This window comes from Saccostrea echinata, unplaced genomic scaffold, assembly GCF_033153115.1.
Source record: "Saccostrea echinata isolate AGI-Se365-2 ecotype Australia unplaced genomic scaffold, CSIRO_AGI_Sech_v1 ptg000025l, whole genome shotgun sequence".
NCBI lineage: Eukaryota > Metazoa > Mollusca > Bivalvia > Ostreida > Ostreidae > Saccostrea > Saccostrea echinata.
In genome coordinates, this window is record NW_026889774.1 from 28,250,905 (window position 1) to 28,274,530 (window position 23,626).

The following is a 23,626-nucleotide window of genomic DNA, read 5'->3' on the forward strand; positions in this document are numbered from 1 at the left end:
AGAGAGAGAGAATATGTTGCTTCTATCTCTTCTCTATTAGCATAAATCTTTCCGAACTCATCATATTTTCTTGACATAAAGAATGTATGTTTTTGACAACGCTCGGGAAACATCTCAAAAAGCGCTCCCTGAAGATTCACGTACACAGTTTTATACAAAGCTTGATATATTATGATGGCTGGTTTGCTGATTTTGGTACCAAGGAGACGACCTTACGCACGCGCAGTCCTAGATACCCACAATGAGGCCCAAAACTCAATTTACAGTCCACCGGGTACTTCAAATTGCCTTTTGACTGTCTTCGAAGATGTGCTTCTAAATATCATCTTGCATTTGGAAAATATCATCTCTTTATAAGCAATTGCCATTATTTATCGAATGGAATGATGCATATATTGTGTCATGAATTTACTTGTCCTGTATTGTGCTTGTGACTGGTCAAAATATTATCCGAATTAAACTTAGAAAGAAGTACTTTATTTATGTTTTTTTCTTTTTTAAGAACATCTTAAATTAAAAAAAAGGTGATGCTATAAAATAACGCTTAAGGGAGCCGACTGGGGTTTTATTGTGTGAAAACTACTAAAGAGAAACTCTTTAATTTTATACCATATGTACCTTACATTAACTTCAGTACACATGCCAAGTTTAGTGAAAATCTACCGTCTGGTTATATTCTAGGGACCATCTCAAAATACAGGGGCATTTACTATAGGATTATATAGGAAAATACCATTTTTTCGCACTTCGGAGCAAATTATACAAATGCTACTTTAGGCTTTTTGCTCAAATTATATTATTTGATAGGTAATACTATATTGTACATTTTATGCAAGAAACACAAAATTCTACCGTCTTGTTTCCAGAGGGGACATCTCAAAATGTCAAAATTCATGATATTTTCCTGTTTTTTGGAGTACAACAAAACATGACAAATACCACAGATTTACATAAAAAATAATCAAAATGATTGTGAGATTCTCGATTTCCTATATTTAAAATTTCAAGAGCCTATATTTTATACTTTTTATTTTATGGTATAATTAATGACCCCGCTTAAAGAACTTCAGTTATTCATTACATCAAAAACACACTATTACGACGTCTATCTACCCATCATTTGAAAAATCGTTAAAAAATCGGTTATTTAAAAACGTAATTAGATTTTTTAACCTGGGATTTCCTAAAATTGTTAATTTTTTATAAATTATGTAAAAATAGTTGCTTTAAAATAGTAAATACGCTTTATTTTACTATGCTGCGCGAAGTATTGCGCAATGAAAACCCCAGTCGGCCCCCTTAATTTCAGAAATGTATATGAGTAGTTTAATAGTAACGAATATTCGAAACGTATGGTGATGAAACCTTCTATCAATGTACTTGTGAAACAGCAGTCCATTTATTTTTTTTACTCCAGACTCAAAACATGTGATTGTCTTACACTTTAACAAAACAAGGATATATTTACATTAATTTTTCTGTAAATTACGCCTAAAAACACTTTGCTTAACATATTTAAAATGTTATGAATTTAAATAACATGTATAAAGTTTTGAAAATAAGATAAAAGATTCATCACAATTCATGAAAATGACACAGTTCTCTCCTATAGTGGGCCTTGGCAGAGACACATTCACCTTGTTCAACTTGTACATGCCAGTTACGTTCTACAAGATTTACCTTTTCTGCAACATCTAACTAATCAGTCATGGTATTTTTGAACAGCCCTTTAAATAATTTTCAAAGCAAGGAACACATAAGCAGGTTCATAAGATAAACATGTTTATCAACATAATAAAGTTTTAAGGTAGGAATAAAAAGTAACCTTGAGAATATAATTTGTTTATGAAGAAGGATGTTTATGGAATTTTGATATGGGCTTGGTGTACATGAATGCACGAATAAAAACAATACTAGGCGACGGGAAATCCAGTAATTCATCCTACATATAGGCTATATGTAAATGGACGATCACAGGTTATGTGTTATGCACAGTGACTTGTTTAGACACTTGAAACATTCTTGGAATGCTAGACACTAATATTTAAAAAAGTTGACTAGGTTAGAAACAGCTAAGTCACTTATTTAAGTGGGGTGGCATTTTTGTTGATAAAGAAAATGATTCGTTGGGTTACAGAACGTAAATGATACTGTAGTTTGAAAATCTAACATAGATGTATGTTGGAGCCATGAATTCGCGAGTCTTCTTCGTAAAAAATATCGAAAATTAACCTCATCGAAATTTAATGATTTCACAGTAAAGAAACGGTTAGGTTTACTTAAAAACGGTTTCTCTGAAGATACTTATAAAAACTAACTTATTAACAAATTAATAAAATCAAACCAACCTAGGTGCTGTTTTATTAGTTAAAATGCACGTTGACAAAAACACTTGTACACAACTTTTTTCACATGCAGTGTAATACAAGAACAAATACTAGCTGAATGTTAAAATATGTTCAAAACTCTTTATCAAGACATGTAAAATGTGAAAATATACACATTTAACCTATTTTATATTTTCGTAATTAAACTATCAAGATACTGAATCCCCTTTCTGTCAGTTTTGCACTGTATAAGTGAATCTCTGTATAAAGTAGAATGCACAAATCGTGTCAGGAATAGGGGAAAATGTTTTTTGTTTTGAAAATATTTCATCGACTTCGAAAGGATTGGACACAAGTTCCAAAAATTTAGATAGCCCCACCCACCCACACACATACAACACAAAGTTATATGTTTAACCGCTAAAAGAATGATACAAAAATACGCTGATTATAGACTTGAAATATTATATAAAGATTCATTGTGTGGTTAAGTCATGTTAAAATTGCACATGTACGGTTATTAAGCTGGTTTAGTGAAGCGCCCAATGAACAATACTGTTCCGGTAGAATTTTCCCTATTGAGGAACAAGAAGGGGTGGTTCGCCTTAAAGACCATTGGCCGCGGTGGCATGCACCTCGCTCTAATCATAACAGCCGTAGCTGCTGCCGCCTCCGTACCTTCTTCGTTAACTTCAACGAATGCTTTGTGAATTATATCAGATACAAAAGTGCCCTCTGGCGGATTATCGATCATGGCGCTGAAGTTCGCTTTGTCGGAGAAAATGTCGGTGATATCCATTCCGGCAAGAACTTTATCTAATTGAAACGAACTCTCCAGTTTAAATTTTGGAATAGAGACAATTACATCCTCCCGGGAATTTTTCTTTGTAAGTTCATGGAGAGTTTCCGAAGAGAGATTTGATTCCAATTTGGACAGCCCGTCTAGTTTATTTGGAAGAACTATGAGCATGCTCAGTTCCTTTCCTTTGTAAGGAAGATTTAACACTTTGCAGTCTAACGATTCAGAAACACTGAATAGCCATTCCTTCTTCTCCATATGCATCATATCAACCATTTCGGACTTTGTCTCGGAAATGTGAAATTTTTCACGTTTTGTTTCTAATGACTTGAATGCATTTTCCCAATCGCCTTTGAAGTAGATTGCATTTGTCAGGACAATCATAGACAGAGCATTAATCCCCCCTGCCGGAATCAGATCCTTGATTTTATTATTAGTGTGTTCTTCAACCCACGTGTTTATTCTATTTCTTGACCCTTCCGGATTTCCTACAAAATCTAACAGTTCCATATCACTGCTATAATATTCTAACGATTCCTTCTTTTAAGATTCTCTGAAATCCAGTCCGATTTTAGAAAATATTCGGTTTGCAATGGCAAGTTTGGCCCCTTCTTTAGATTTTCCAGTCAGAGTAGAATGTAGTTCCTTGTACGCTTTGTGTGGATCAGGAATTCCGGAGACACCCCAAACCTGTTTAACTTGAGCCTCAGATTCCCCTTTGTTGCCCAGCATAGTCAACATTAAGGCGGCCGACACGCTGTACGGAGACAGGAACAAATTGTCATTCCCTTCGGACAAAACTTTATAAAGCCTAAAAGAAAAGTCTTTTACGGCACCTTCCATTCTTAATTAATTTACCAAACGAAGTAATGTTGAGAAATCTTACACAGTACAGTACCGACCAGACACAACCTAACAGAAAGCGAACCCAGAGCGCACCCCGTGTTCGCGCTCTGGGTTCGCTTCGGGTTCGCTTGGGGTCCGCTAGTGCTGACCCCGAGCGAACCCGGAGCACACCCGTAGCGAACCCAGAGCGGACTCACAGCGAACACAGAAAGCGAACCACAAATTCAGTAACGGTGTTGCGTAACAGAGCTGTCAATCAGGATTAGCGATTAACTCATCGGCGCGTCGACCAATCACTATGCCGAACAGGTCTGTCAATCAGGATAAGTGATAAAATGCGTTGACCATCAGCGCATCGACCAGTCAACATGCCAGTTTGTAATCTAAACATTTTACACGCAAAGCGTGTGAATGTACAATGTAAAAATATTATTAATATGATTTTTAAACATGATTTTACATTTATATATTTTAATTCTCCAGACAACATGCAATATTTACACATCTATTTTCATTATTTTTTTATTTTTAAAATCTATTATTACATTATATATTTTTATTATCCAGATAGCATGTTACATGTATAGTTACATATTGATTTTCTTTAGATTTTTAAAATCCATTCATATATAAATATACATTGCGTAAATCAGACAATAAGTACTTTAATTCATAATAGAAAAAGAAAATAATAATGGTTATAACAATTGTTACAAAAGGAAAAAAGAATTTAAAAAAATGGTCTTCGATAAATTATAGAATTTTATTATCTCAAGATACAGTATAAGAACATGTATGTACTTTAATTTAATTATTTTTTATTTATTATTTCAATTTACATGCACGTTTTAATTTATCCAGATCAACATCGAAATTATCGATCTAAATAAGTAATCATGACAAAAAATTAAATGTACATTGTACAGTATAAATGTGCATTATGTCAATACGTAAATTGGAGAAAAAAATCTCATATTTTTAACTACTATGATATATATTTTTTTAATTCATCTTTTACCAAAATTTAATAAATAACTTGATTTAAATACATGTATATAGGGAAAGATTATTTTGTCAATTCTTATTATCCTACATGTAGGCCTTACATTGTACATGTATGTTTTTGAATTTTTGCAACTACTTGCAAGTCAGTCAAAAAAAACCCCGCAAAATGCTTATCACTTTCCTTCGCGTCCATATATATATATATATATATATATATATATATATATATATATATATATATATATATATATATATATATATATATATATATATATATATATATACAGGTTTACATGTTCACGAACCTCTTACATGTGCTAAATGTAATTTTCGAAATACTTTAAATGGATATAAAAAAAATACTAGACGGGTACGTTTTGTACTTGTGCATGAAAAGTACACGTAATTCCAACATTAGTAAATTGAACTTGCAAAGATACCTTAATGCGAAAACGTACATATATTTTTTCATTACGTAGGTACCTGTATTTGAACTTTGTAATTGTCATAATTATTTAATTTTAACATTTTAATAATTATAATTTCAAAGTAAAGCCAAGGTCATCACGTGTCGGTAATCATCCACCTGTTTCGAAGATATTGCGGGTGCTAAGAGCAATTGCGGTGGGTTTTTTTAATTGACACTTGCTAGCTGGATGTATACTGTCTCCATGTTCAAATATTATTTGAAATTAAAATCGCTACAACCGGCCCATAGAAAACAATTCGAGTACGGAGAGGGGTGGGGGCTCATCGAAATAAAACAATCAAAAAAAGCAAAACAAACATCGGGCGTTATTATCTTAATTTCATCTACTTAATGATGCGAGTTTACAGTTATTGAATTCTTGTTTTGTTTGTTTTCTTTCTTGTTTTTATTTATTTTTAAACATTTAGAATTTTGTTTGTTAACATGCCGCCCCAGTATGTACATGTATGTAGTGGGGCGGGGGGGGGGGGGGATCATGAACCAGTAAGGAACACAAACTATTCAAATGATCATTTACATGTATTTGAAAACAACTTTAAAAAAAATAATATATTCTTATCAGTGGACCAGTTAATAGTTTTTGTTTGTTTGACTGTTTGTTTTGGTTTTTTGATTGTTGTTGTTGTTGTTTTTTTTTATAAGTCTTCCGTTAAACTCGCCTTATAAAACAATGATTTATAGCATGGAAGTAATTTATAAATGATCTGTAAAACGAAACTCAAGTTACACTGTATGAAAATTTTTAGTGATTATCACAACTTACATGTACATTTAATGGACGACAACCTAGCTTAAATGTAAACTGCTAAATATGAAAAATAAGCATTTTACGTGTTCAGTATGTCTCAGCTATTTCATAGATAAGATCATAATTCAGTTTTTTGTCTTTCAAACATTTAAATTACGATTTAGCAATTGCAATTATAATTGGAAGTTCCAACTTATTTTAAAACGCATGAATAATGTAAACAAATGAATTTGAAAGCTTTTTTTTATTAAGATACTCTTATCAATTTCACTCCATCCGATATATCAAAAAATAAATTTAACACCTTTTCTTCTTTTTCTTTCGAGATATACTTAGCTTGTAAGTTAAGAAAAAAAAAGTGAAAATTCTACGTCGAATGTACGGTGAAATTCTTGAAAATTTATCAACGTTCTCCATATTGTCAATTACATGTACATGTTTAGATCGCCATAAAACAGTAATGATCGATTTCACTACTGTATTTGGAATATATAAAGGGCGGGGCTTACTGGCGGCAAGATTAAAGCGGGGTCCGCTTCACGCATGAGTGCGTAAAGCGAACCCAGAAAGCGAACGCCGGGTTCGCTCTAGCGGACCCAGAGCTGACCCCGAGCGAACGCAGAGCGAACCCGAAGCACACCCAGAGCGGTCCCAAATTTCCTGAAAGCGGACCCGCAGCGGACCCCGTCATGCGTCGTAAGTTGTTCATTTATTTTTTAGTTTATGAAAAATGGATATGGAATTATTTTTTCAGCAAGATTACTCTTTTAGGTAAAATATCCTTATAGTCACTTTTTTTTTTATTTTTTCTTCTCTAGTCTTTGTCGCTCCGTGATCGGGAGGTCGTGGGTTCGAATCTCGGCCGCGACTGACCTAAGTCGATAAAAAATGGGTAGCAACTGTTCCTTTGCCATGCGATCGGCACTTGAAGTGAAAGTTGCGGGTCCTTCGGATGAGACCTTAAAAACTGAGGCCCCGTGTTACGTTAGGGACGTAAAACAACATACAATCAATCAATCAATCAATCTCTAGTCTTTGCCCAGATTTTCTTTTCTGTTTGCACAATGACTATTGCGCCTTTTCTTGCACATGAGTAAAGGTCAAGAACTTAAAGTAACTAAACAAATTTTGACTATTTTATCAATTTTTTTTATAGACAGAACTCAGTTCCCATTAATTACACTAAGCTGATACAAATAGCAGATATGTATTCTATGGATTTCTTCCTTGTAGTTTTTAGGTTGAACACAATCAAAGGGCAATTAACTCTAATCGTTATATTAACCATAAGAATGTTGGGAAGCTAATATCTAACCCTGAAAATTTATCCTTCTGCAGTAAATATTGTCAGCAGCTTGTGGGGGGGGGATCAAAAGTTTTTCAGGGTTAAAATTAATAGTAGGAACGTACTATAGTAATAGTAGGACGTACATGTAACAATGTGAAAATGACTCAATATGTAAATGACTTGTGACAAAATATGGTTGACTCAGTCGTACTCGAGAAAGGAACCGCTGTAAAATTTAACGTAAGTCATGGAAATTCTTTGTAGTAATGTTTGTTTGTATGTTGTTTAACGTTCCTCTCCAGAATTTTTCACTCATATGGAGACGCCACCACATGCCGGTGGAGAGCTTCAAATGTTGACCAATACTCGGCACTTACGGCCATTGAGCAGTGAGGGATCTTTTTCTTGCCAACACCTTCTGCGACACGGGACCTCTGTTTATACGGTCTCATCCGAAGGACCAGTCTCCACGTCCCACAGTGGGATTCACCCGCGACGAAAGGATCAAATCCTTACTCGCGACTCTAGAGCAGACGCTCTAACCACTGCGCCACGCGGGCGACTCTTTGTAGTAATGTATTATAATATGAACAAGGTTTATGAAGACAAAGAACTTGCCAAATGTTATAATTGGATAGATTGGTTTAGTGAAGGAAGGGAGATGGTTAAAAATGTTCGTTCTGGATGCCCGATGAAAGTGAGTTAGGAAAGAACTGTGTCATTTGTTGAGCAATTTGTAATGAAAGATCGCCGTCACAGTCAGAAAAATAGTTGATATCTTAACAATAAAATAATTCTTAATTCCCTAAAACTTCAGGTACTTTAGTCGTTAACGGATCAAATATGATGAAGAGAAAACGCTTATCCTTGATCCACATTGGATACATGATGCATGCAAGACAGTGGAATCTCTGGTTGTGATTGACTCCATGCTCATACTGGAAAAAGACATCCTTATCCTCCCATCCTATTGCCGAGATTTGGCAATTTGTGACAAATTGATTATTCTTTTTAAATAAAATAACCTGCATGATAAGAAATATAAAAACCGGGAAACTCTATGGGCTGCTGTGAACTGTGCGCTACGGAGCATGTCACGTGACCGCATTGACCACGTGTTCCGTGCATGGGCGGAGCAGGTGCATATGAGCAATAAAACCGGATGGGCCAATTTTTAAGATAATAATAAACACTGAAACCGAACTTGAATTCTTTTATAGAATTTATTCAATTAGTTCGCGAACATTTTGAGCACCCCTTGTATAATTTATAATAGTGGGAAAATTCGCCTTAATATATGCATATTAGGAAGGGTGTAAAGGGGCCAGATTCAACATTATCCTCCAGTAAAAATTAATATTTACGGTATATACATATTATATAAATACTGCATGTAGTTGAGGGTAACATTGAAAATTTTCACCCCTCGAGTGGTTAAAATTTTCAATGTTGCCCTAAACTACTAGTACATGCTGTATTTATTATATCATACTGAATATCTTATACAAATACATTTAGCACTGAACCGTACGCGCATAAATTCTGCGCATTCAATATTCTTCTGAAATAGCACCCGTCGTCAAGCAGTGTTGATTGTTGCTAGTACGCTGGAGGACATGGTTTCATCATTCAGAGGAGTTTTATAGTTTTTTTAACAAATGTTTCTCGACGAATCAGATTCTATAAATATATCAGTAAATATATACACTGTGTGGAAGAAATATGAAAAGTCATTAATATTTCTTTTTTTATACCCACATAATATAAGTATAAAATAATTTTAAAATTTATTCTTTCAATTTGAAATATTTGGAATATTGTGAGGAAATTTTGATATTAGCCGCTACACTTATATGTGTCGAATGAAGAGCCACTCTCTGCAAAGACCATGCACTTAAATACCGAAATCTGAAAAGTATGTTTGAAATCATCATGAAAATAAAATTGTTTATTTAACTGTCAGAAATTAGATCGTGAATCTATCTAATATCATTTTTTAATGATTTCCTTCGAGTTCCTAGAGGAAAATGGAAACAATGGCAAGGTTTTGGGAATTATTCATAGCTCAAAGGACGTGGAGAAATGATCTATGCGCTGTTTTAAATCATATGATTTTAAAAGCTTTATGGATAGAACCAATTTGATACAAACACCTTGAGAGGCATAATTGGTTTAACTTTCTTTAGAAACAAGTGAGAGCGAGAGAGACCTAACAAAATTTTCTATAGTTAACTATTGTTTACTATAGCTAATTATGGTAAACATTTCGATACTTTGATTTACTAAGAAACTTAACTGTAGAACCTTTTCCTGGAGATTTCAAAATTTAAGTACAATTTCTTAAATACAAAACCAATGATGTAAAATTTGGAGTTAATACATGAATATACAAGTGATATTACCATCTAGTATAAAAATGTACATGCGTAAATGAACATGAATTCAAACAATCTGGAATCCATAGAAAAAATATTTTATTAACAATAGTAATAACTTTGATTTACTAAAGTAAAAACATTGATACTATGTTTTAATATGCTTAACTATAGTATACTATTGTTAAGTACAGTAAACTATACTTAATTATAGTAATTAAACTATTATTAACTTTAGTATTTTTTATTAGAGAAAAAGAAAAAAAAATGTACCATGAAACTGGGTCCAACAGTAACCTAACTTGATTATTTCGCCCCTGACTGCTAACTTTAAAATTTAAGATAAATTCAACTCATTTTTGTGATTTCCTCCACTCAGTAAATCAGAGAGAACATAACATTATTCTTTTAGATTTAAATAGCGTATTGCTAGTATTGTCTTTGTTTAGTTGTACTATGGTTTTTAATTTATTTAATTCCTGATTTTTTTTAGAATTAAATATCAAAAAGACACTGCACCAAAATTATTCAGTTTTTCAAATTGAACTTTTTGTTACGTGTGTGTGTGTGTGTGTGTGTGTGAGGGTGTGTGTGAGGGTGTGTGTGTGTGTGTGTGTATTAGGGATGTCAAATCGGTCAATTTTTGATAATCGGTTACTCGGACGTTTTTCCGATAGAGTACCCGGGTACTCGGTAAAAATGAAATTACAAGACAGTGCGTTAATTTTCTTGAGCCCGGTTAAGCCCCGTTAAATCCCAAAGCTGTTTTATCACGTTTATAAATGTATATAAACAACTGAGTGAAAGGGAAATGATTTTTGGTACCAAATTTATTTATCAAATAAACTCAAAAGACACAATTAATCCATAAAAAAATGGTTTACATTTCTTGTTTAGGATCTATTTCATCAACACAAAAGGACAATCTGTTACGCAGTTTTCTGATGTTAGACAAACGAAAGAGAAGGAAAAGGCGTTGTTGGGATCGCTAATCTAATATTATTTCATAATTTGGTTGTTTCCCACTAAACCTACTACGCAAACTGACTTTCAAATTTTTTAAAATCTTTAAGTTATTTCTAAATATTTCTTCACTTTTGAAGTGGGTAGCGGTATTTCTATGCATATCCGATTTCGCTACCGTATATTAATTAAATAATTTAAAAACGATTTGAATATAATAGACCATACTTAAACGAGGTTTACTGAAAACAATCATTGAAGCCATCCAAAAATTAAGGACCACAATAGGTGTCATTAGGTGAGAAAAGCTGTGTACCAGATGATTGGTCATTAATTACTGTATATACACAGCCACAGGCGATAATGGGTGTTTTACAGGTGTAGATGACGACACGCTAATTACCGTATGAATATTTAATAATTTTTTGATAAGTTTTTGATAAAAATATGTACTTTGAAATAAGAAAAAAAATATATTTCCGAGTAACCGAGTACCATTTTTAGTATTCGATACTCGGACGTTCGATCGAGTACCCGGTTAACCGGGTACTCGTTGACATCCCTAATATATATATATATATATATATATATATATATATATATATATATATATATATATATATATATATATATATATATATATATATATATATATATATACATACGAGAGTTGCCCCAAAAAGTAGTAGACAATGTTTATAACTTTGTAAACGTTCAACCTATACTTACCAAATTTTGCATAGCTACTGTACAATCTATTTAATGTTCTTTAAAAAATGAATTCTTAAACAAATATTTTTCATAGTAATACTATTATGACGATTTGACTTTCCGGTCACGAGATGGAGTAGTATACCGCGGCCGGTAAAATAGAGCTCCGTAAATTTCATGAGTTTTTGTTTCTACTTCTGCCAATTTTAAAATTTCTTAAAAGTGATTGATTGCATATGTGTGTACATGTACCTGTCGAATTATAATTTAAAAGTAACGATTCTTCCCAATTTTGATGAATAAAGAGATCTATTGTACTAGCTATTGTGAGTGTTCGTTTAAATGGCGGATAAACAAAGGTCGGAGAAAAAAGCGGACAAGAGACAAGCAGAAATACCGCAAAAAAAACAGCCAGAAAAGAGACTTGTTCAGCTTCACTTACTCCATGTTCCAGAATCGGTAAGAAATTCGATACTGTCCAATAAAGTGTCTACTAAAAACAAGAAGCGAACAAACAGTTCAGACTAGGATTCCCTCGTGGGTGCCCCCACAGGTGTGCCAGGAATATCAAGCGACCTAAAGTTAATTCAGGAAAGCTTTCTCAAATACGAAAGGACATGTAAAAAAAACAGAAATGAAAGAAATGATATCTTCAAAACTGGAAGATCTGAAGAAGGAAATTAAACAAGAAATTTTGTCAGACGCAAAAACCACAATTTTAAGAGAGTTGAGGGAAAAAACATTATTAAGGAAATTAAAAAAAACGCAGTAAAAGAAGAAATCGAATATAAGATTGAAGAAAAACAACGGAATACCAAAACAATGTCAAAGAAATTGCAGATGATATCAATCTTGACTTGAAAAATTTAGTGACCAAGCACAGGAGTTAAGTTACATGAGAGAAAGTTAAAACGAAGTCTGTGTATGTCAAAGAGTGCTTTAACTCTAGCAAATCAGAATCAACAGTATTCTCAGAAAAACAATACAAAATTTATGAAAAGGACTGCCTGTCCTGCAAATCTTGACAGCTTTTCAACATTATTACCGATGTTTAAATTTTGCACTCACATTGTCCAAAACGTCAAATTTATGTTATATATTTATCTATTGCCGTCATTCTCAAGGGCGAACACCTTGCCGTTAAAATACCATGCCGAATGTATCATTGGATCCTCATTCACGAAACTTAGCGATTACTGGTCTTGGGCCCTCCCGAACTCCACTTGGAAATCGGTGGATAGCCAAGATATCGGTTGGTGCCTGCTCAATATTTACAGTCTCTTTGAGTATTTTGTATAGTCCCATCCTCTCGAATATTTTCGTTCTGCTTCTCTTTCCATCTAGTAAACAAAACGAATCGTGAATAGGACAAAAACATAGACTCATAGAAACACAGGAATGGGATCAAGTGCCTAGGAGGAGAAAGCATCCCTTGTTGACCGGTCACACTCGCTGTGAGCCCTATGTACTGATCAGGTATACGGATTCTCTTCTTTCTTGCCTATTTAAAGTTTTAATGGAGAATCAAAGATGCAAGAGGCTCATGAAAGCCTGTGTGAGATGTCAATAGTCATGACTTCATAATTTTTTCCCGTCACATTTACATATTAAACTTTGATTTATTGTGGCCCCATCCTAAATCAAGGGACTGTGATTTGCCAAATCTTAAATCTACACAACCTGTGATAGTTGCATATTCATAAATCTGGAGATTTTTTTTTCAATTTTCATAACCAATGACTTAATTTTTGTTAGAGGGTAAGAATAATAGTAAGATGAAAAAAGTGAAAATAACGTACATTGATCGATCTCAAAAAGTATCTACATACAATACAAATATGTGAACAGGACATAAAACATGGACCGTCGAAATTCCAGAAGTGGAATCAGGTAAACGATGCTTTGTGTGTGTGTGTGTGTGTGGGGGGGGGGGGGGCACAGGAGATCATTTGGTAGATGGTGGCTTGCTCACTCCGTGTTTGGAAGATCGTGGGTTCAAGCCCCTAATCGAAATAAAATGGGTAGCAATGAAATGTATGGAGATAACGAACAGTATTCAAGTTCAAAAGTCCATTACACAATACAAATTTTGGAGCAGAGCAAACACGGGCCTCTAAAACATCAGAGGTGGGATCAGGTGCCATGGAGGAATGAGCATCCCTTGCCGACCGGTCATACTCGCCGTGTGCTCCTTGTCATGATCTGGAAATAACGTAAAAATCCGTCGATAATTCAGTGTGTAAATAATGGCCTAACAATAAGTATGAAAAACGCCAGTCAGTATTTGACTAAATGATAATTTGTATTGGTTGACATGGTCATTGTATCAACCTTAGAACTTATTAAATGACTATTTTAAACGAGATTGCTGATATTCTTGTTTCATCAACTTGTTTGTCAATAACTTATCTCGTTTTAGAAATTGTTCATACGTAGAGCATGCTCTTGCGTATCAATCAACTGAGAGATATAAACCCCGTATGCAGGTGATGAAGGTATATATTGCTGCATAAGTAAGGGAAGTTGACGATTGTAAAGTTAAGGTCATCATGTTTATCATAAAGCTTGGTTGTTAGATTACCATTAACAATAAGTAATTGTTCCTTCGCCGTAGACTCGGCACTTTGAAATAGAAGTTTCGGGCCTTTCCGATGAAACAGTGAGAGTATGTGTCACGGTAGAGGTTGGCACGCTTAAGATCTCTCAATGCTCAATGGCCCTGAGTGCAGAGTAAAGATCTAAATTTTAAGCCCTTCACTGGCATGTGGTGACGTCTTATACGAGAAATAATCTTACAAGGGATGTAAAAAATGCTAACAATCAATCCAATATGATCATAATATGTACGTTAAACTGAATTTAATATGCCAGAAAGCTTTCATATCAGTTTCTTCTACTCTGCCTTGGTAATTCTTCATTCTTTTAATATACCCATCCTATTTTTGCCTTTTTCTTCATTATATTGAATGAAAAAATAAATTGAAATTTAAGCAAACATTCAAGATTAATAGTAATTGTGATTTTCTAATTATAAAAGTCACAAAGACATGTCTCTGATAAAAGGATTACAATTTGTTATAATCAAAACCAATAATAATACTCTATATCGTCACTTAAAACGACTTAAAAATTATTAAACATTGCTTTAACAGCATTTTATTCGGCACGCAGTGTTTCAATTGTAAATAGAAGAATACGAAATATTGGCAGCTTGGAAATATGATCTTTTGTCACTTTCACTTTGTCACTGGAAAAAAAGGTGTACAAAAGTGTTATATTTCCATACATCTTTATTATATGAACATTTTTTAATAGATTGAATACGTAGTTTATTATATCCCTTATTAAAGAACGACAGAGAATGTACCCAGGGTTAAATTTGCTTTTATCGATAGTTAACCATAGATAACCTCGTATGGAAGAACGATATAAAATGTACTCGTGGGTTAAATTTGCTTCTATCGATATTTAACCATAGATTGAAATAAAATGAATATAGAATTTATGTATTCGTTTTCGAAGTCTAGTTTTTGGACATGATCATTAAACGACCCACATAGCGGTTTTTATCTTTTTTAATGTAAACTGATGATTTCATAACGAAATAGCTTATCCTTTAATATAGCTTTACAGGTGTTTAAAATATACATGAAAATGACGAATAAAATATTTATGCTTTTATTCACAATTATATATACAGCATAAGAACATCTGTCACATAGTAAAAAGCTGTGTCGTTTTAGACATTGAGATTCCACCAGTTGTATTTTCACTATTTTTCATTGCCTCAATTCTATATTTTGTTCTATGCTGCTGTGAGGTTCCAAGCGAATACCATATATCTATACTCCTTCCACCTCACCGGTGTCAGTGTTATTCACTGGTACTGCTGCAGAGTTTGTATTCTCTGCATGTACAGCACTGAGGTACCTCCAAGGTTTCCAGTTCAAATCTATGATTGTCAGGACAGAAAACCCAGACATTGAAGAAGCGATGTCTATCAGGCAAACAAGCACTTGTTACGGAAGCATTCTTCGAGCAACCCCTGTGAGGATTTTGTTGCCATTTTTAGTACATATTGTAAAAAAAAATATTAAGTATTTCGAAAAGAAAATAGGGAAGAACAAAGATGATTAGAATTACTAAAATAAAATTTTGAAATTTTAAAATACATGACAGACTGAATTGTTGATTTATCAAAAATAATACTTACCGTTTGTTTTCACATTTTGCGTATGTTACACACTGCCGATGAGGAAATACAACGTAGCATGATTTACTATTCCTAACTACCCTTGTTACGTACTCAAATTTGTGTGGGCAAACGTTTGTCAGTCCAATATCTGACACTTTGCTGCAAGATTGTTTTCCACTTTTTAATTGAAGATAAGATTTCAAGTATTTTATGATTAAAGTTACACATTAAAGTAGTAAAAAACATGTACCTTGGTTCGCAGTCCAACGATTTTTTATCAAGAAACTTCTTTATTCCTGGTCTGCACTTTAAAGCACGAAGAATTTTTCTCCTGAAATATATTTTCTGAATTTTAAAATGTGGAATCCAAGAATTGGAACTTTCAAAATCAATATGAGTAGAATGTTGTGTAGACAATATATAACTTTGGTTTAAAGGTGGATAACATGCATATGAGAGTGTCATCGTGAAGTACCTTTCAGATTCCTTTCAGAGTATGTTATCTTGTATGTATAATCTACCATTGTGCAAATGTTAATTGTTTAAAGAGTGTCTATTAGTAACTGAAAAGTAATGAAAATTAAGTGCTTAAAAGAGGTTGAAGGACTGGCATTAAAATGAAAAACATTGAGCTAAAAAAACTCATTCATTTTATTTCATATATTACTAATTTAGTATGTCACACGTATTTTGTAGTAAATCTATATTACGATTCTTATTTTATTTTAGAGATATTGATGGACATTACTGTGCCCTACAGTAATGGTTTATAAAGATTTCATTCTTCATGCTTAAGAATCCATTTTTCTTTTTAAAATGGAAATTTTGAAGCACCGATAAAACATTGTTGTAACTTGACATGTTCTTTTTCAAATATTTCAGAATATGAATTGAGTTTTAAAATTATAAGCATATAGATAGGTAATTTGCATATTTTTCAAAAAATATTTTTAAAACATAAAAAAATAGGTCTGTGGGGAAATCTGCCATTCAATACTTTAATATTTACACTGGAGATAAAGTCTTCATTTTATTGATGAACTGTAGCAGTATCTAAATGTGAAAGATACTTCAATATTGCACATTTCAAATTCATTCTCTGTTTCACGTCCTTTAAGAAAACACTAGATAAAACAAGTAGGACGTATTTATATTGATGATTGAAAAGAAAATTTTATACAATTGTTCATTCATTTTGTATTGTTGCCTTTCAATAACAGCAGAATAAAATATTATTAAATATGTTTTCAAAGATTGCTGAATAGGAAGTGGAGACTGACCTGATCGTCAAAGATTGACAGTCAGAACGGACCTCCAAGTGCGGCTTTGTAGGCTCTTTCTCCCAGCATTCATTCTTAACGTCATACTTTCCACTGCCAAATCTTACTTCATCACATTTCTTTTCGGTAGCATCAGTGAAACAGGCCATAGAGAGGAACGTTGCGATAAGGAACCAAGAACACTAAAAAGTAGGTTTGTACTATCACATTCAAAATTAAGTTTATCACATAACAAATAGAAAATTAGAAACGTTGCACATCATCGTAAACGTTTGATTGGAAACCTAAAACGAGATTAAATATTTTGATACGTATGTGATGTCCTAAGAATGGGATTTAATGCAGTAAATACACGTAAATCAGACAATTAAGATGACAGACTGATATTCAAAATTTTTATTATTTTCTAAAGAAGAAATGGGTATTTGTGAATTGAATACGTGTATAGATAGCAGAAATTAAAATTATCATGATTGTAAAGCTTTCTTACTTTTACAGTTAAATATCATATTTCATACGAGAAACATTTATTTAGTTATTCCTTGTTTATTAATATGGACAATGGCATTTAACAAAAAAAGGAATAATGGCAGTATCTAAAATAAAATGTAGATGAACAGAAAAAAGGCTAACAAATCTTACCTTCATGATGTCAGACATTCAAGTTTCACGGAAGCCAGTGAAGTTTAGCTTTTCATACTTACGTTTATATACCTTTTATTCAATGCGCGCAAACATTTAAAAAACCAATACAAAATCTGAGAAAAAAATCAACAAAAAAAGAATTTTTATCTTTTTACCCTTGAAGCTTATATCTGCATTCAAAATCAGTACTACGATAAGCACACATTCCAGATAACATTTATTACGACTTACAAAGAGGTACCGACTTGTACATTAAATTTCCTTCGATTCGTGTTCGCTAAAATATATAGTTATTATTTCTCAATTTACTAATATTGTAGTATTTGTATATCATATCTATGTTTATATTTTTACAGATATTCATATTCGAATATATAGATCTTTCATAAGGTTCCAATTTAATGAAGTATTTAGTTTTTATTCTTCTTGTATAAGAGGTATATCATGTTCTTATTGGTTATAACACAAATAGGAGAAATGCCAAAAATACAAAGAGCTTATTTCTTTTTAATACTTACATGTATGAAAATGATTTGAATCTAAAATTTACAATGTAAATTTCTGATTGTTAACAAAGTATAGAAGAAAACTACCTGTTTACTTTTTAATTCAACATGAGTGAAAATATTGTTAAGGGGGCGTTGAGCTAAATTTTTAAGAGAAACTCAACAAAAAAATAAATTAAATTTTTTAAAAAATCTCACATACCGTTTTAAGTAAAAAAAGAAAAAAAGAATTAGACACTTTAGAAAAAATGCAAGATTATTTACTTTGGCACAGAGCAACTTTGAATATCTAACTACGATTTAAAAAAAAAGACTTCTTGCTTTATTTTACCGGTACGAAGAAATCAGGAAAGACGCCCATTGAAAAAAATAAAATTCTATAAAATGCAAGATAATAAGCAAATTTAGACATGGCGCCAATAGACAATTTACGTTGAACGATAAACGTCATTCAAATGAAAGTTTGTTAAATTAGGTTTTACTAGCTTAAATCTATATATCAGATATATGGTCCGGCAAAACATATTTTCGCAACAATTTCTGAAATGAATTCGCGGAAGGTGTTACTCAATTTTAGGGTAGGCATGCATCACCAATACAATTGCTTTTATTTCAAAAGGTATTTCACCAATGTGAATAATTTCAAGAAATAATTTTCGAATTTTCTTTTATTTTTGTCAAGAACCTTTAATAGAAAAGTTTTAAAATTTTCATTGTACATGGACTAAAATCGACTATTTTGTACGAGAAACATGTTCCCATAACCCCTCCAAAATATATACATTTTTCCAATTTACCAAAACTCTTCTTAGAATTAATCTGAGATCGATCACTGTTTGTTATCTTTACCTTTAGCTTGTGTCCGGTAGATGAGCAGTGAAGTTTCAAAATCTTCATTCTCATCCTTGGTACCAGTTGGGGGTCGAAAAAAAGTTTATTTCCACAACAACCATGATCCCGGAACTCTTTTTACATTTTTCTTATCTTTTGGAATGAAACATGGAATGTACATATGTACATGTAATAAGGTTTCAGAATTTCAATTTAACTATCTAAGGCCGAGTCTTTCTTTCTTTTTTCAGAACACAATATTTTTCCTATAACCCCTTTTTACTGCAATCAATCCTTTAGTTTCATGGCTCCTAATCTCACCTCTGTTTTTTGAGGTCCATGTTTGATCTGCTGACAGTTCATTTTGTTGAACTGGAGTTAGGGCATGATTACAGTTCTTTATCTTAACATTTCTTTCAGAATGGTAATTATTTTTCGAAGGATGGATTGCTATTCTAAGCAACATTTGTAATATTATTGGGATTTTCTCCGATATGCAGCCTATAAAAACAATAAAATAAAAGTATAATATAAAATGATCCCCTTTACATATCCGAAGATAAAGTAAGAATTGAAAAATCATGTATATATATATATATATATATATATATATATATATATATATATATATATATATATATATATATATATATATATATATATATATATATATATATATATAAGATTGGCAAAAGTTATTAATAAGGATAAATTTAAGATATTCTGTATGAATCTGTACGAGAAGTACGTTTTCTTGTTGAATGTTGCTGGGGGTTGTATGTAAATACCCCATATATGTGGGTTAGTTGAAGTTCTCATGAAATATTTACTATAAAGTCTTATTCATTCTTGCCTCCAGCAATTTTCATATACAATGGGATAAAAGATTGATTTATGTTACAAAACCTTGTCAATAATTATGTTTATAGCTTGTGCCGATGTTATTTTTGTGCAACTTTTAGGAAAATTATAAGTGTCTGTTAGGTGGTCAACAAAGTCATATGACTTCTCAAAAATGAATTATTATAATACCCGATGAAACTCTTCGGGAATTGTTTGTACTAATACATAGTTTATTAACTAAGATCAAAACCTATAGCTAGCTCGAAATAAAATAGTTTTGTGCATTTCAAGCCTTCGGAGAGCCTTAACGTAGCTGCGTGTCTGCAGACGCAATAACTGCCGTAGATAAAACAGATGATAAAACCAATGTCCTATATACATTTAGCAGTATGGCTACAGAGAACCTGTGGAGATTACGAAATGCTAAGAATCTCGATTTAACATGTATAAAAAAAACCCTCAATTTTGAGAAAAGAAGAAATAATACATGCGTTTTGGTTATACATGTATATTGCATTTATACAAAAAAGGATACAATATGAAAGAAACAAAAGTATCATTCGACACTTTATCTATCATTTATTATTACACATGCAAGTTAGAGAAGAAATCTTAAATTTCTAACTGGTAAAAGTTTGCGTTTGCATCAGCCATTGTCAATCAAATGTCATTTATCATTTATTTAATTTGGCTTTTAAAGTATTTTTGTACTTTTGGTAATCGATATTATTTTATGTTTAAAAAAAACTATGATGTCAAAAAAGCATGTACTTTACTCGTCTTTATAAGTTTTATAATTATTTTGATTTTTCATACATTGAACAATTATCTGATTTTCATAAGTATATTTTTACATTACCAGGTAATAGCAATTCTATATTTCCGCTGATAATATGAAGTGTTTTGCCTATCAATATTCAAATCATATAGTGCACTTAGTACATGCACTTGAAATGTGAAGATGATCATCATCAATGGTCCGGTTCAAGTTTTAAACAATTCAATACGAGGGCCATTCAAAAAATACGAATAAAATGTCTTCGTCAAATTATTTTTAAGAAATTTAAGATCAACACAGTGCACATGTTAAAAACATTTATTTTGTTGCAATTGATGTGAGCAGTTTTATTTTATTTATCAAATAGAATTTACGTTACATTATTTTAAAACAAACATATTTTGTCATCATGGAGCACGTTTGTCAACGCAACGTCAAAAACATAACGTCATGACAGTTTCTCAAAAATACACTACCTCTTTATTTCACACACAGTCTTTGGCACCTTACACATTTGCATTAAAGAGTTTCTATACCACTGTATACTTCGTTTGCTAACAATTGCTCGAGTATCAAGATAATACGTCAAAGTTTTTGTTTTTTTTTTCTTTCAAAAAGCACTGAAATGAGGTAACCATGCCCAATTTGAATATTTAATTTTTATTTTTAACACGATTTAAATAGCTATGGCTATAGACATTTTATAGTGTATTACAATTGCATTACTAAATTTTGAATTTCTTCGTGACTCCATTTTTGCAGTTTTATATTTTGAATGATTTCAAAATGTAAATCTTACATGTTACCAATTTTGATGCAGCAGATGCGCATTTCAACAAATTATTTTTTTAGTGATGCTCATGCCGAAATGTTGGAAATCCGAAATATTTAATTTAAAAACTTTGAAGAACTGAAAAAGGGGTGGAAAAGACTGGAGCCAAATACGTCGAAGGATCAGACCTATGCATGAGTGAGATAATCCTTAATTTTGAAATAAATTTCTAAATTTTACCACAGCAATTAAATATATATCCGTATTTAAAATTAGTACCGAAGTACTTAGTTATTGGGCTATAGAGACCCTCAGGGACCAGTCCACCAGCAGAGGCCTCGGCACAGGGGTCATAATGTAAATCTTATACGGTACCAATTCTGATGCACCAGATGCGCGTTTCGACAAATGATGTCTCTTCAGTGATGCTCATGCCGAAATATAACATGATTTTTTTTTTTAATTTTTCAATTCAAATTACCCGGAATCATTATTGAAATATTTCTACCTTTTTTTTTTTTTGGGGGGGGGGGGGGGGGAGTCATAATATTATGTTAAATAATAAATTTATGACAAAAGTCTACGTATTTTTTAATAACCCTCGAACAAAATTTGTGGTGAAAATCCTGTTCAGATCAGCTTTGATCACTTTAAAATGGTGATTAAATACTTTTTGGGTATAAATGCTGTCCTTCATATGCCCAAAGAACTTAAGGATATGTTTTGTTTTTTATTATTTTTGTTTAAATCGTAGCATTTACATATCATTTCTAACAGACTTGTGGTGTTTACATCAATGAATGGTATATTTCATTATATATATTAATCCTACTGTAAAATTTTATTTACATGGACATTTCTTTCGTAAACCCATGAGAGTCGCTTTTCTTGCCTTTTAATTTATAAATTATACTTATTCATATAATAAAAATACACCTTTTACTTACCTTTTTATTTCTAAAATATATTTATTCATATCGTAAAGACATCTTGGGTTATATCATTTCGATAACTTATTGACTTATATATTGTACCGAATTTTCTATTGTATTCCCATCCTCCTATCCATATTTCTTGTTGTTGGATCATTTACATTTGCGGGTAGCAAACAATATTTTTGGATATGATTCGTGTATGTAAATATGAATTACATTTGAAATTTTATTTTGACAACCGTGCAGTCCCAAGAAACGAAAATGAGCACGGCATCTACTGTTCATTTGTTTGCTGGGCGATTTTCTTCAAAGCAATAAAAAAAATAATAAAAATGGATTTTAAAAAATTAAAAATAAGTTTAAAATGATGTAAAATAAATTTGATTTTATAGAACTCTTTTTTTAGAAGCATCAGAATTTGGTGTTTCAAAAAAGTTGTGCATTTGAATAGGACTGAAAAAAAAACAATCGAACAAATTATCCTCTAGAAAATATGATGAATGGAATTTCTTAAATGTTGTTTACCAAACAAAAAAATTGTGACAGCTATTTCTAGAGGACAAATGGTGAATAGGGCTAAAATTGACAGACAGTCTAGCTTGTCTTTAAAATTAAAAACTACACAAAAGAAAAATAGGCGATTTTAAAAATTAAATTTAATACCCGATAAATTATTAACCGAGATATAGAATAACAACATAATCACACGTTTTATGACACGCTTTAAAAAAATAAAAGAAAAAGAAAATAGCATCAAAACACAAGAAATCAAAATTCAATTTCGGTATTAAGGTAATAAGTTATTAAAATATAACTGACAATCAAATGATTATGAAAAATAAAAACATAATTCAGTATAACCTATTTTTCAAAATATTTACAAATAGACCTAACTGTACCTAATTAATATTTTTGGCAACAAAATATTCTTTTATAAATGAAGTAGTTATATACTATGGATAGCGTTTCCATACACTACGTCTCTAGACGCCATAATATATAATGCTGACTCTAAAAGTTTTAGATAAGCAAAATCATCATCATCTATTTTGTAAAACGTAATGCATTACTAGATGTGAATACTGATAGGTAAAATTTCTCACATTTTCAGCAAAGTGTACAATTATTATTTTTTTTTTTTTAAAGAAATGCAAAAAGTTACTTATCAAAATCAGCTATTTATTTAATGTGTAACAAATCAGAAAATTTACATGACTTAAAAAGAAAAGAAAAGAAAAGTACATGTTCTCTTGCAGTACAATATTTATTTTTATATCATCCAATTTTTA

General features: G+C 31.9%; 1 protein-coding gene and 1 pseudogene across 1 annotated transcript; both read right to left on the minus strand.

The window, feature by feature from the left end:
* Positions 1-2,731: 2,731 nt before the first annotated feature.
* On the minus strand, positions 2,732-4,005 carry LOC133192311 (leukocyte elastase inhibitor-like; annotated as a pseudogene).
* Positions 4,006-15,257: 11,252 nt separating this feature from the next.
* Positions 15,258-17,698, minus strand: LOC133192313 (uncharacterized). Its single transcript, XM_061328328.1, has 5 exons — positions 17,670-17,698; positions 17,028-17,209; positions 15,998-16,078; positions 15,766-15,906; positions 15,258-15,597 (listed from the first exon to the last, which is right to left on the minus strand). Exons 1-5 carry the CDS (start codon positions 17,685-17,687, stop codon positions 15,426-15,428), a joined length of 594 nt encoding a protein of 197 aa, XP_061184312.1. The 5' UTR covers positions 17,688-17,698; the 3' UTR covers positions 15,258-15,425.
* Between the last annotated feature and the right edge of the window lie 5,928 nt (positions 17,699-23,626).

Excerpts from the sequence above, each read along its gene's own strand:
- LOC133192313 (XM_061328328.1), bottom strand. Across the intron at positions 16,079-17,027 it reads TGTCAATCTTTGACGATCAG|GAGAAAAATTCTTCGTGCTT; the intron begins GTCAGTCTCCAC and ends AATATATTTCAG. Across the intron at positions 15,598-15,765 it reads GCAAAATGTGAAAACAAACG|GGGTTGCTCGAAGAATGCTT; the intron begins GTAAGTATTATT and ends AAATCCTCACAG.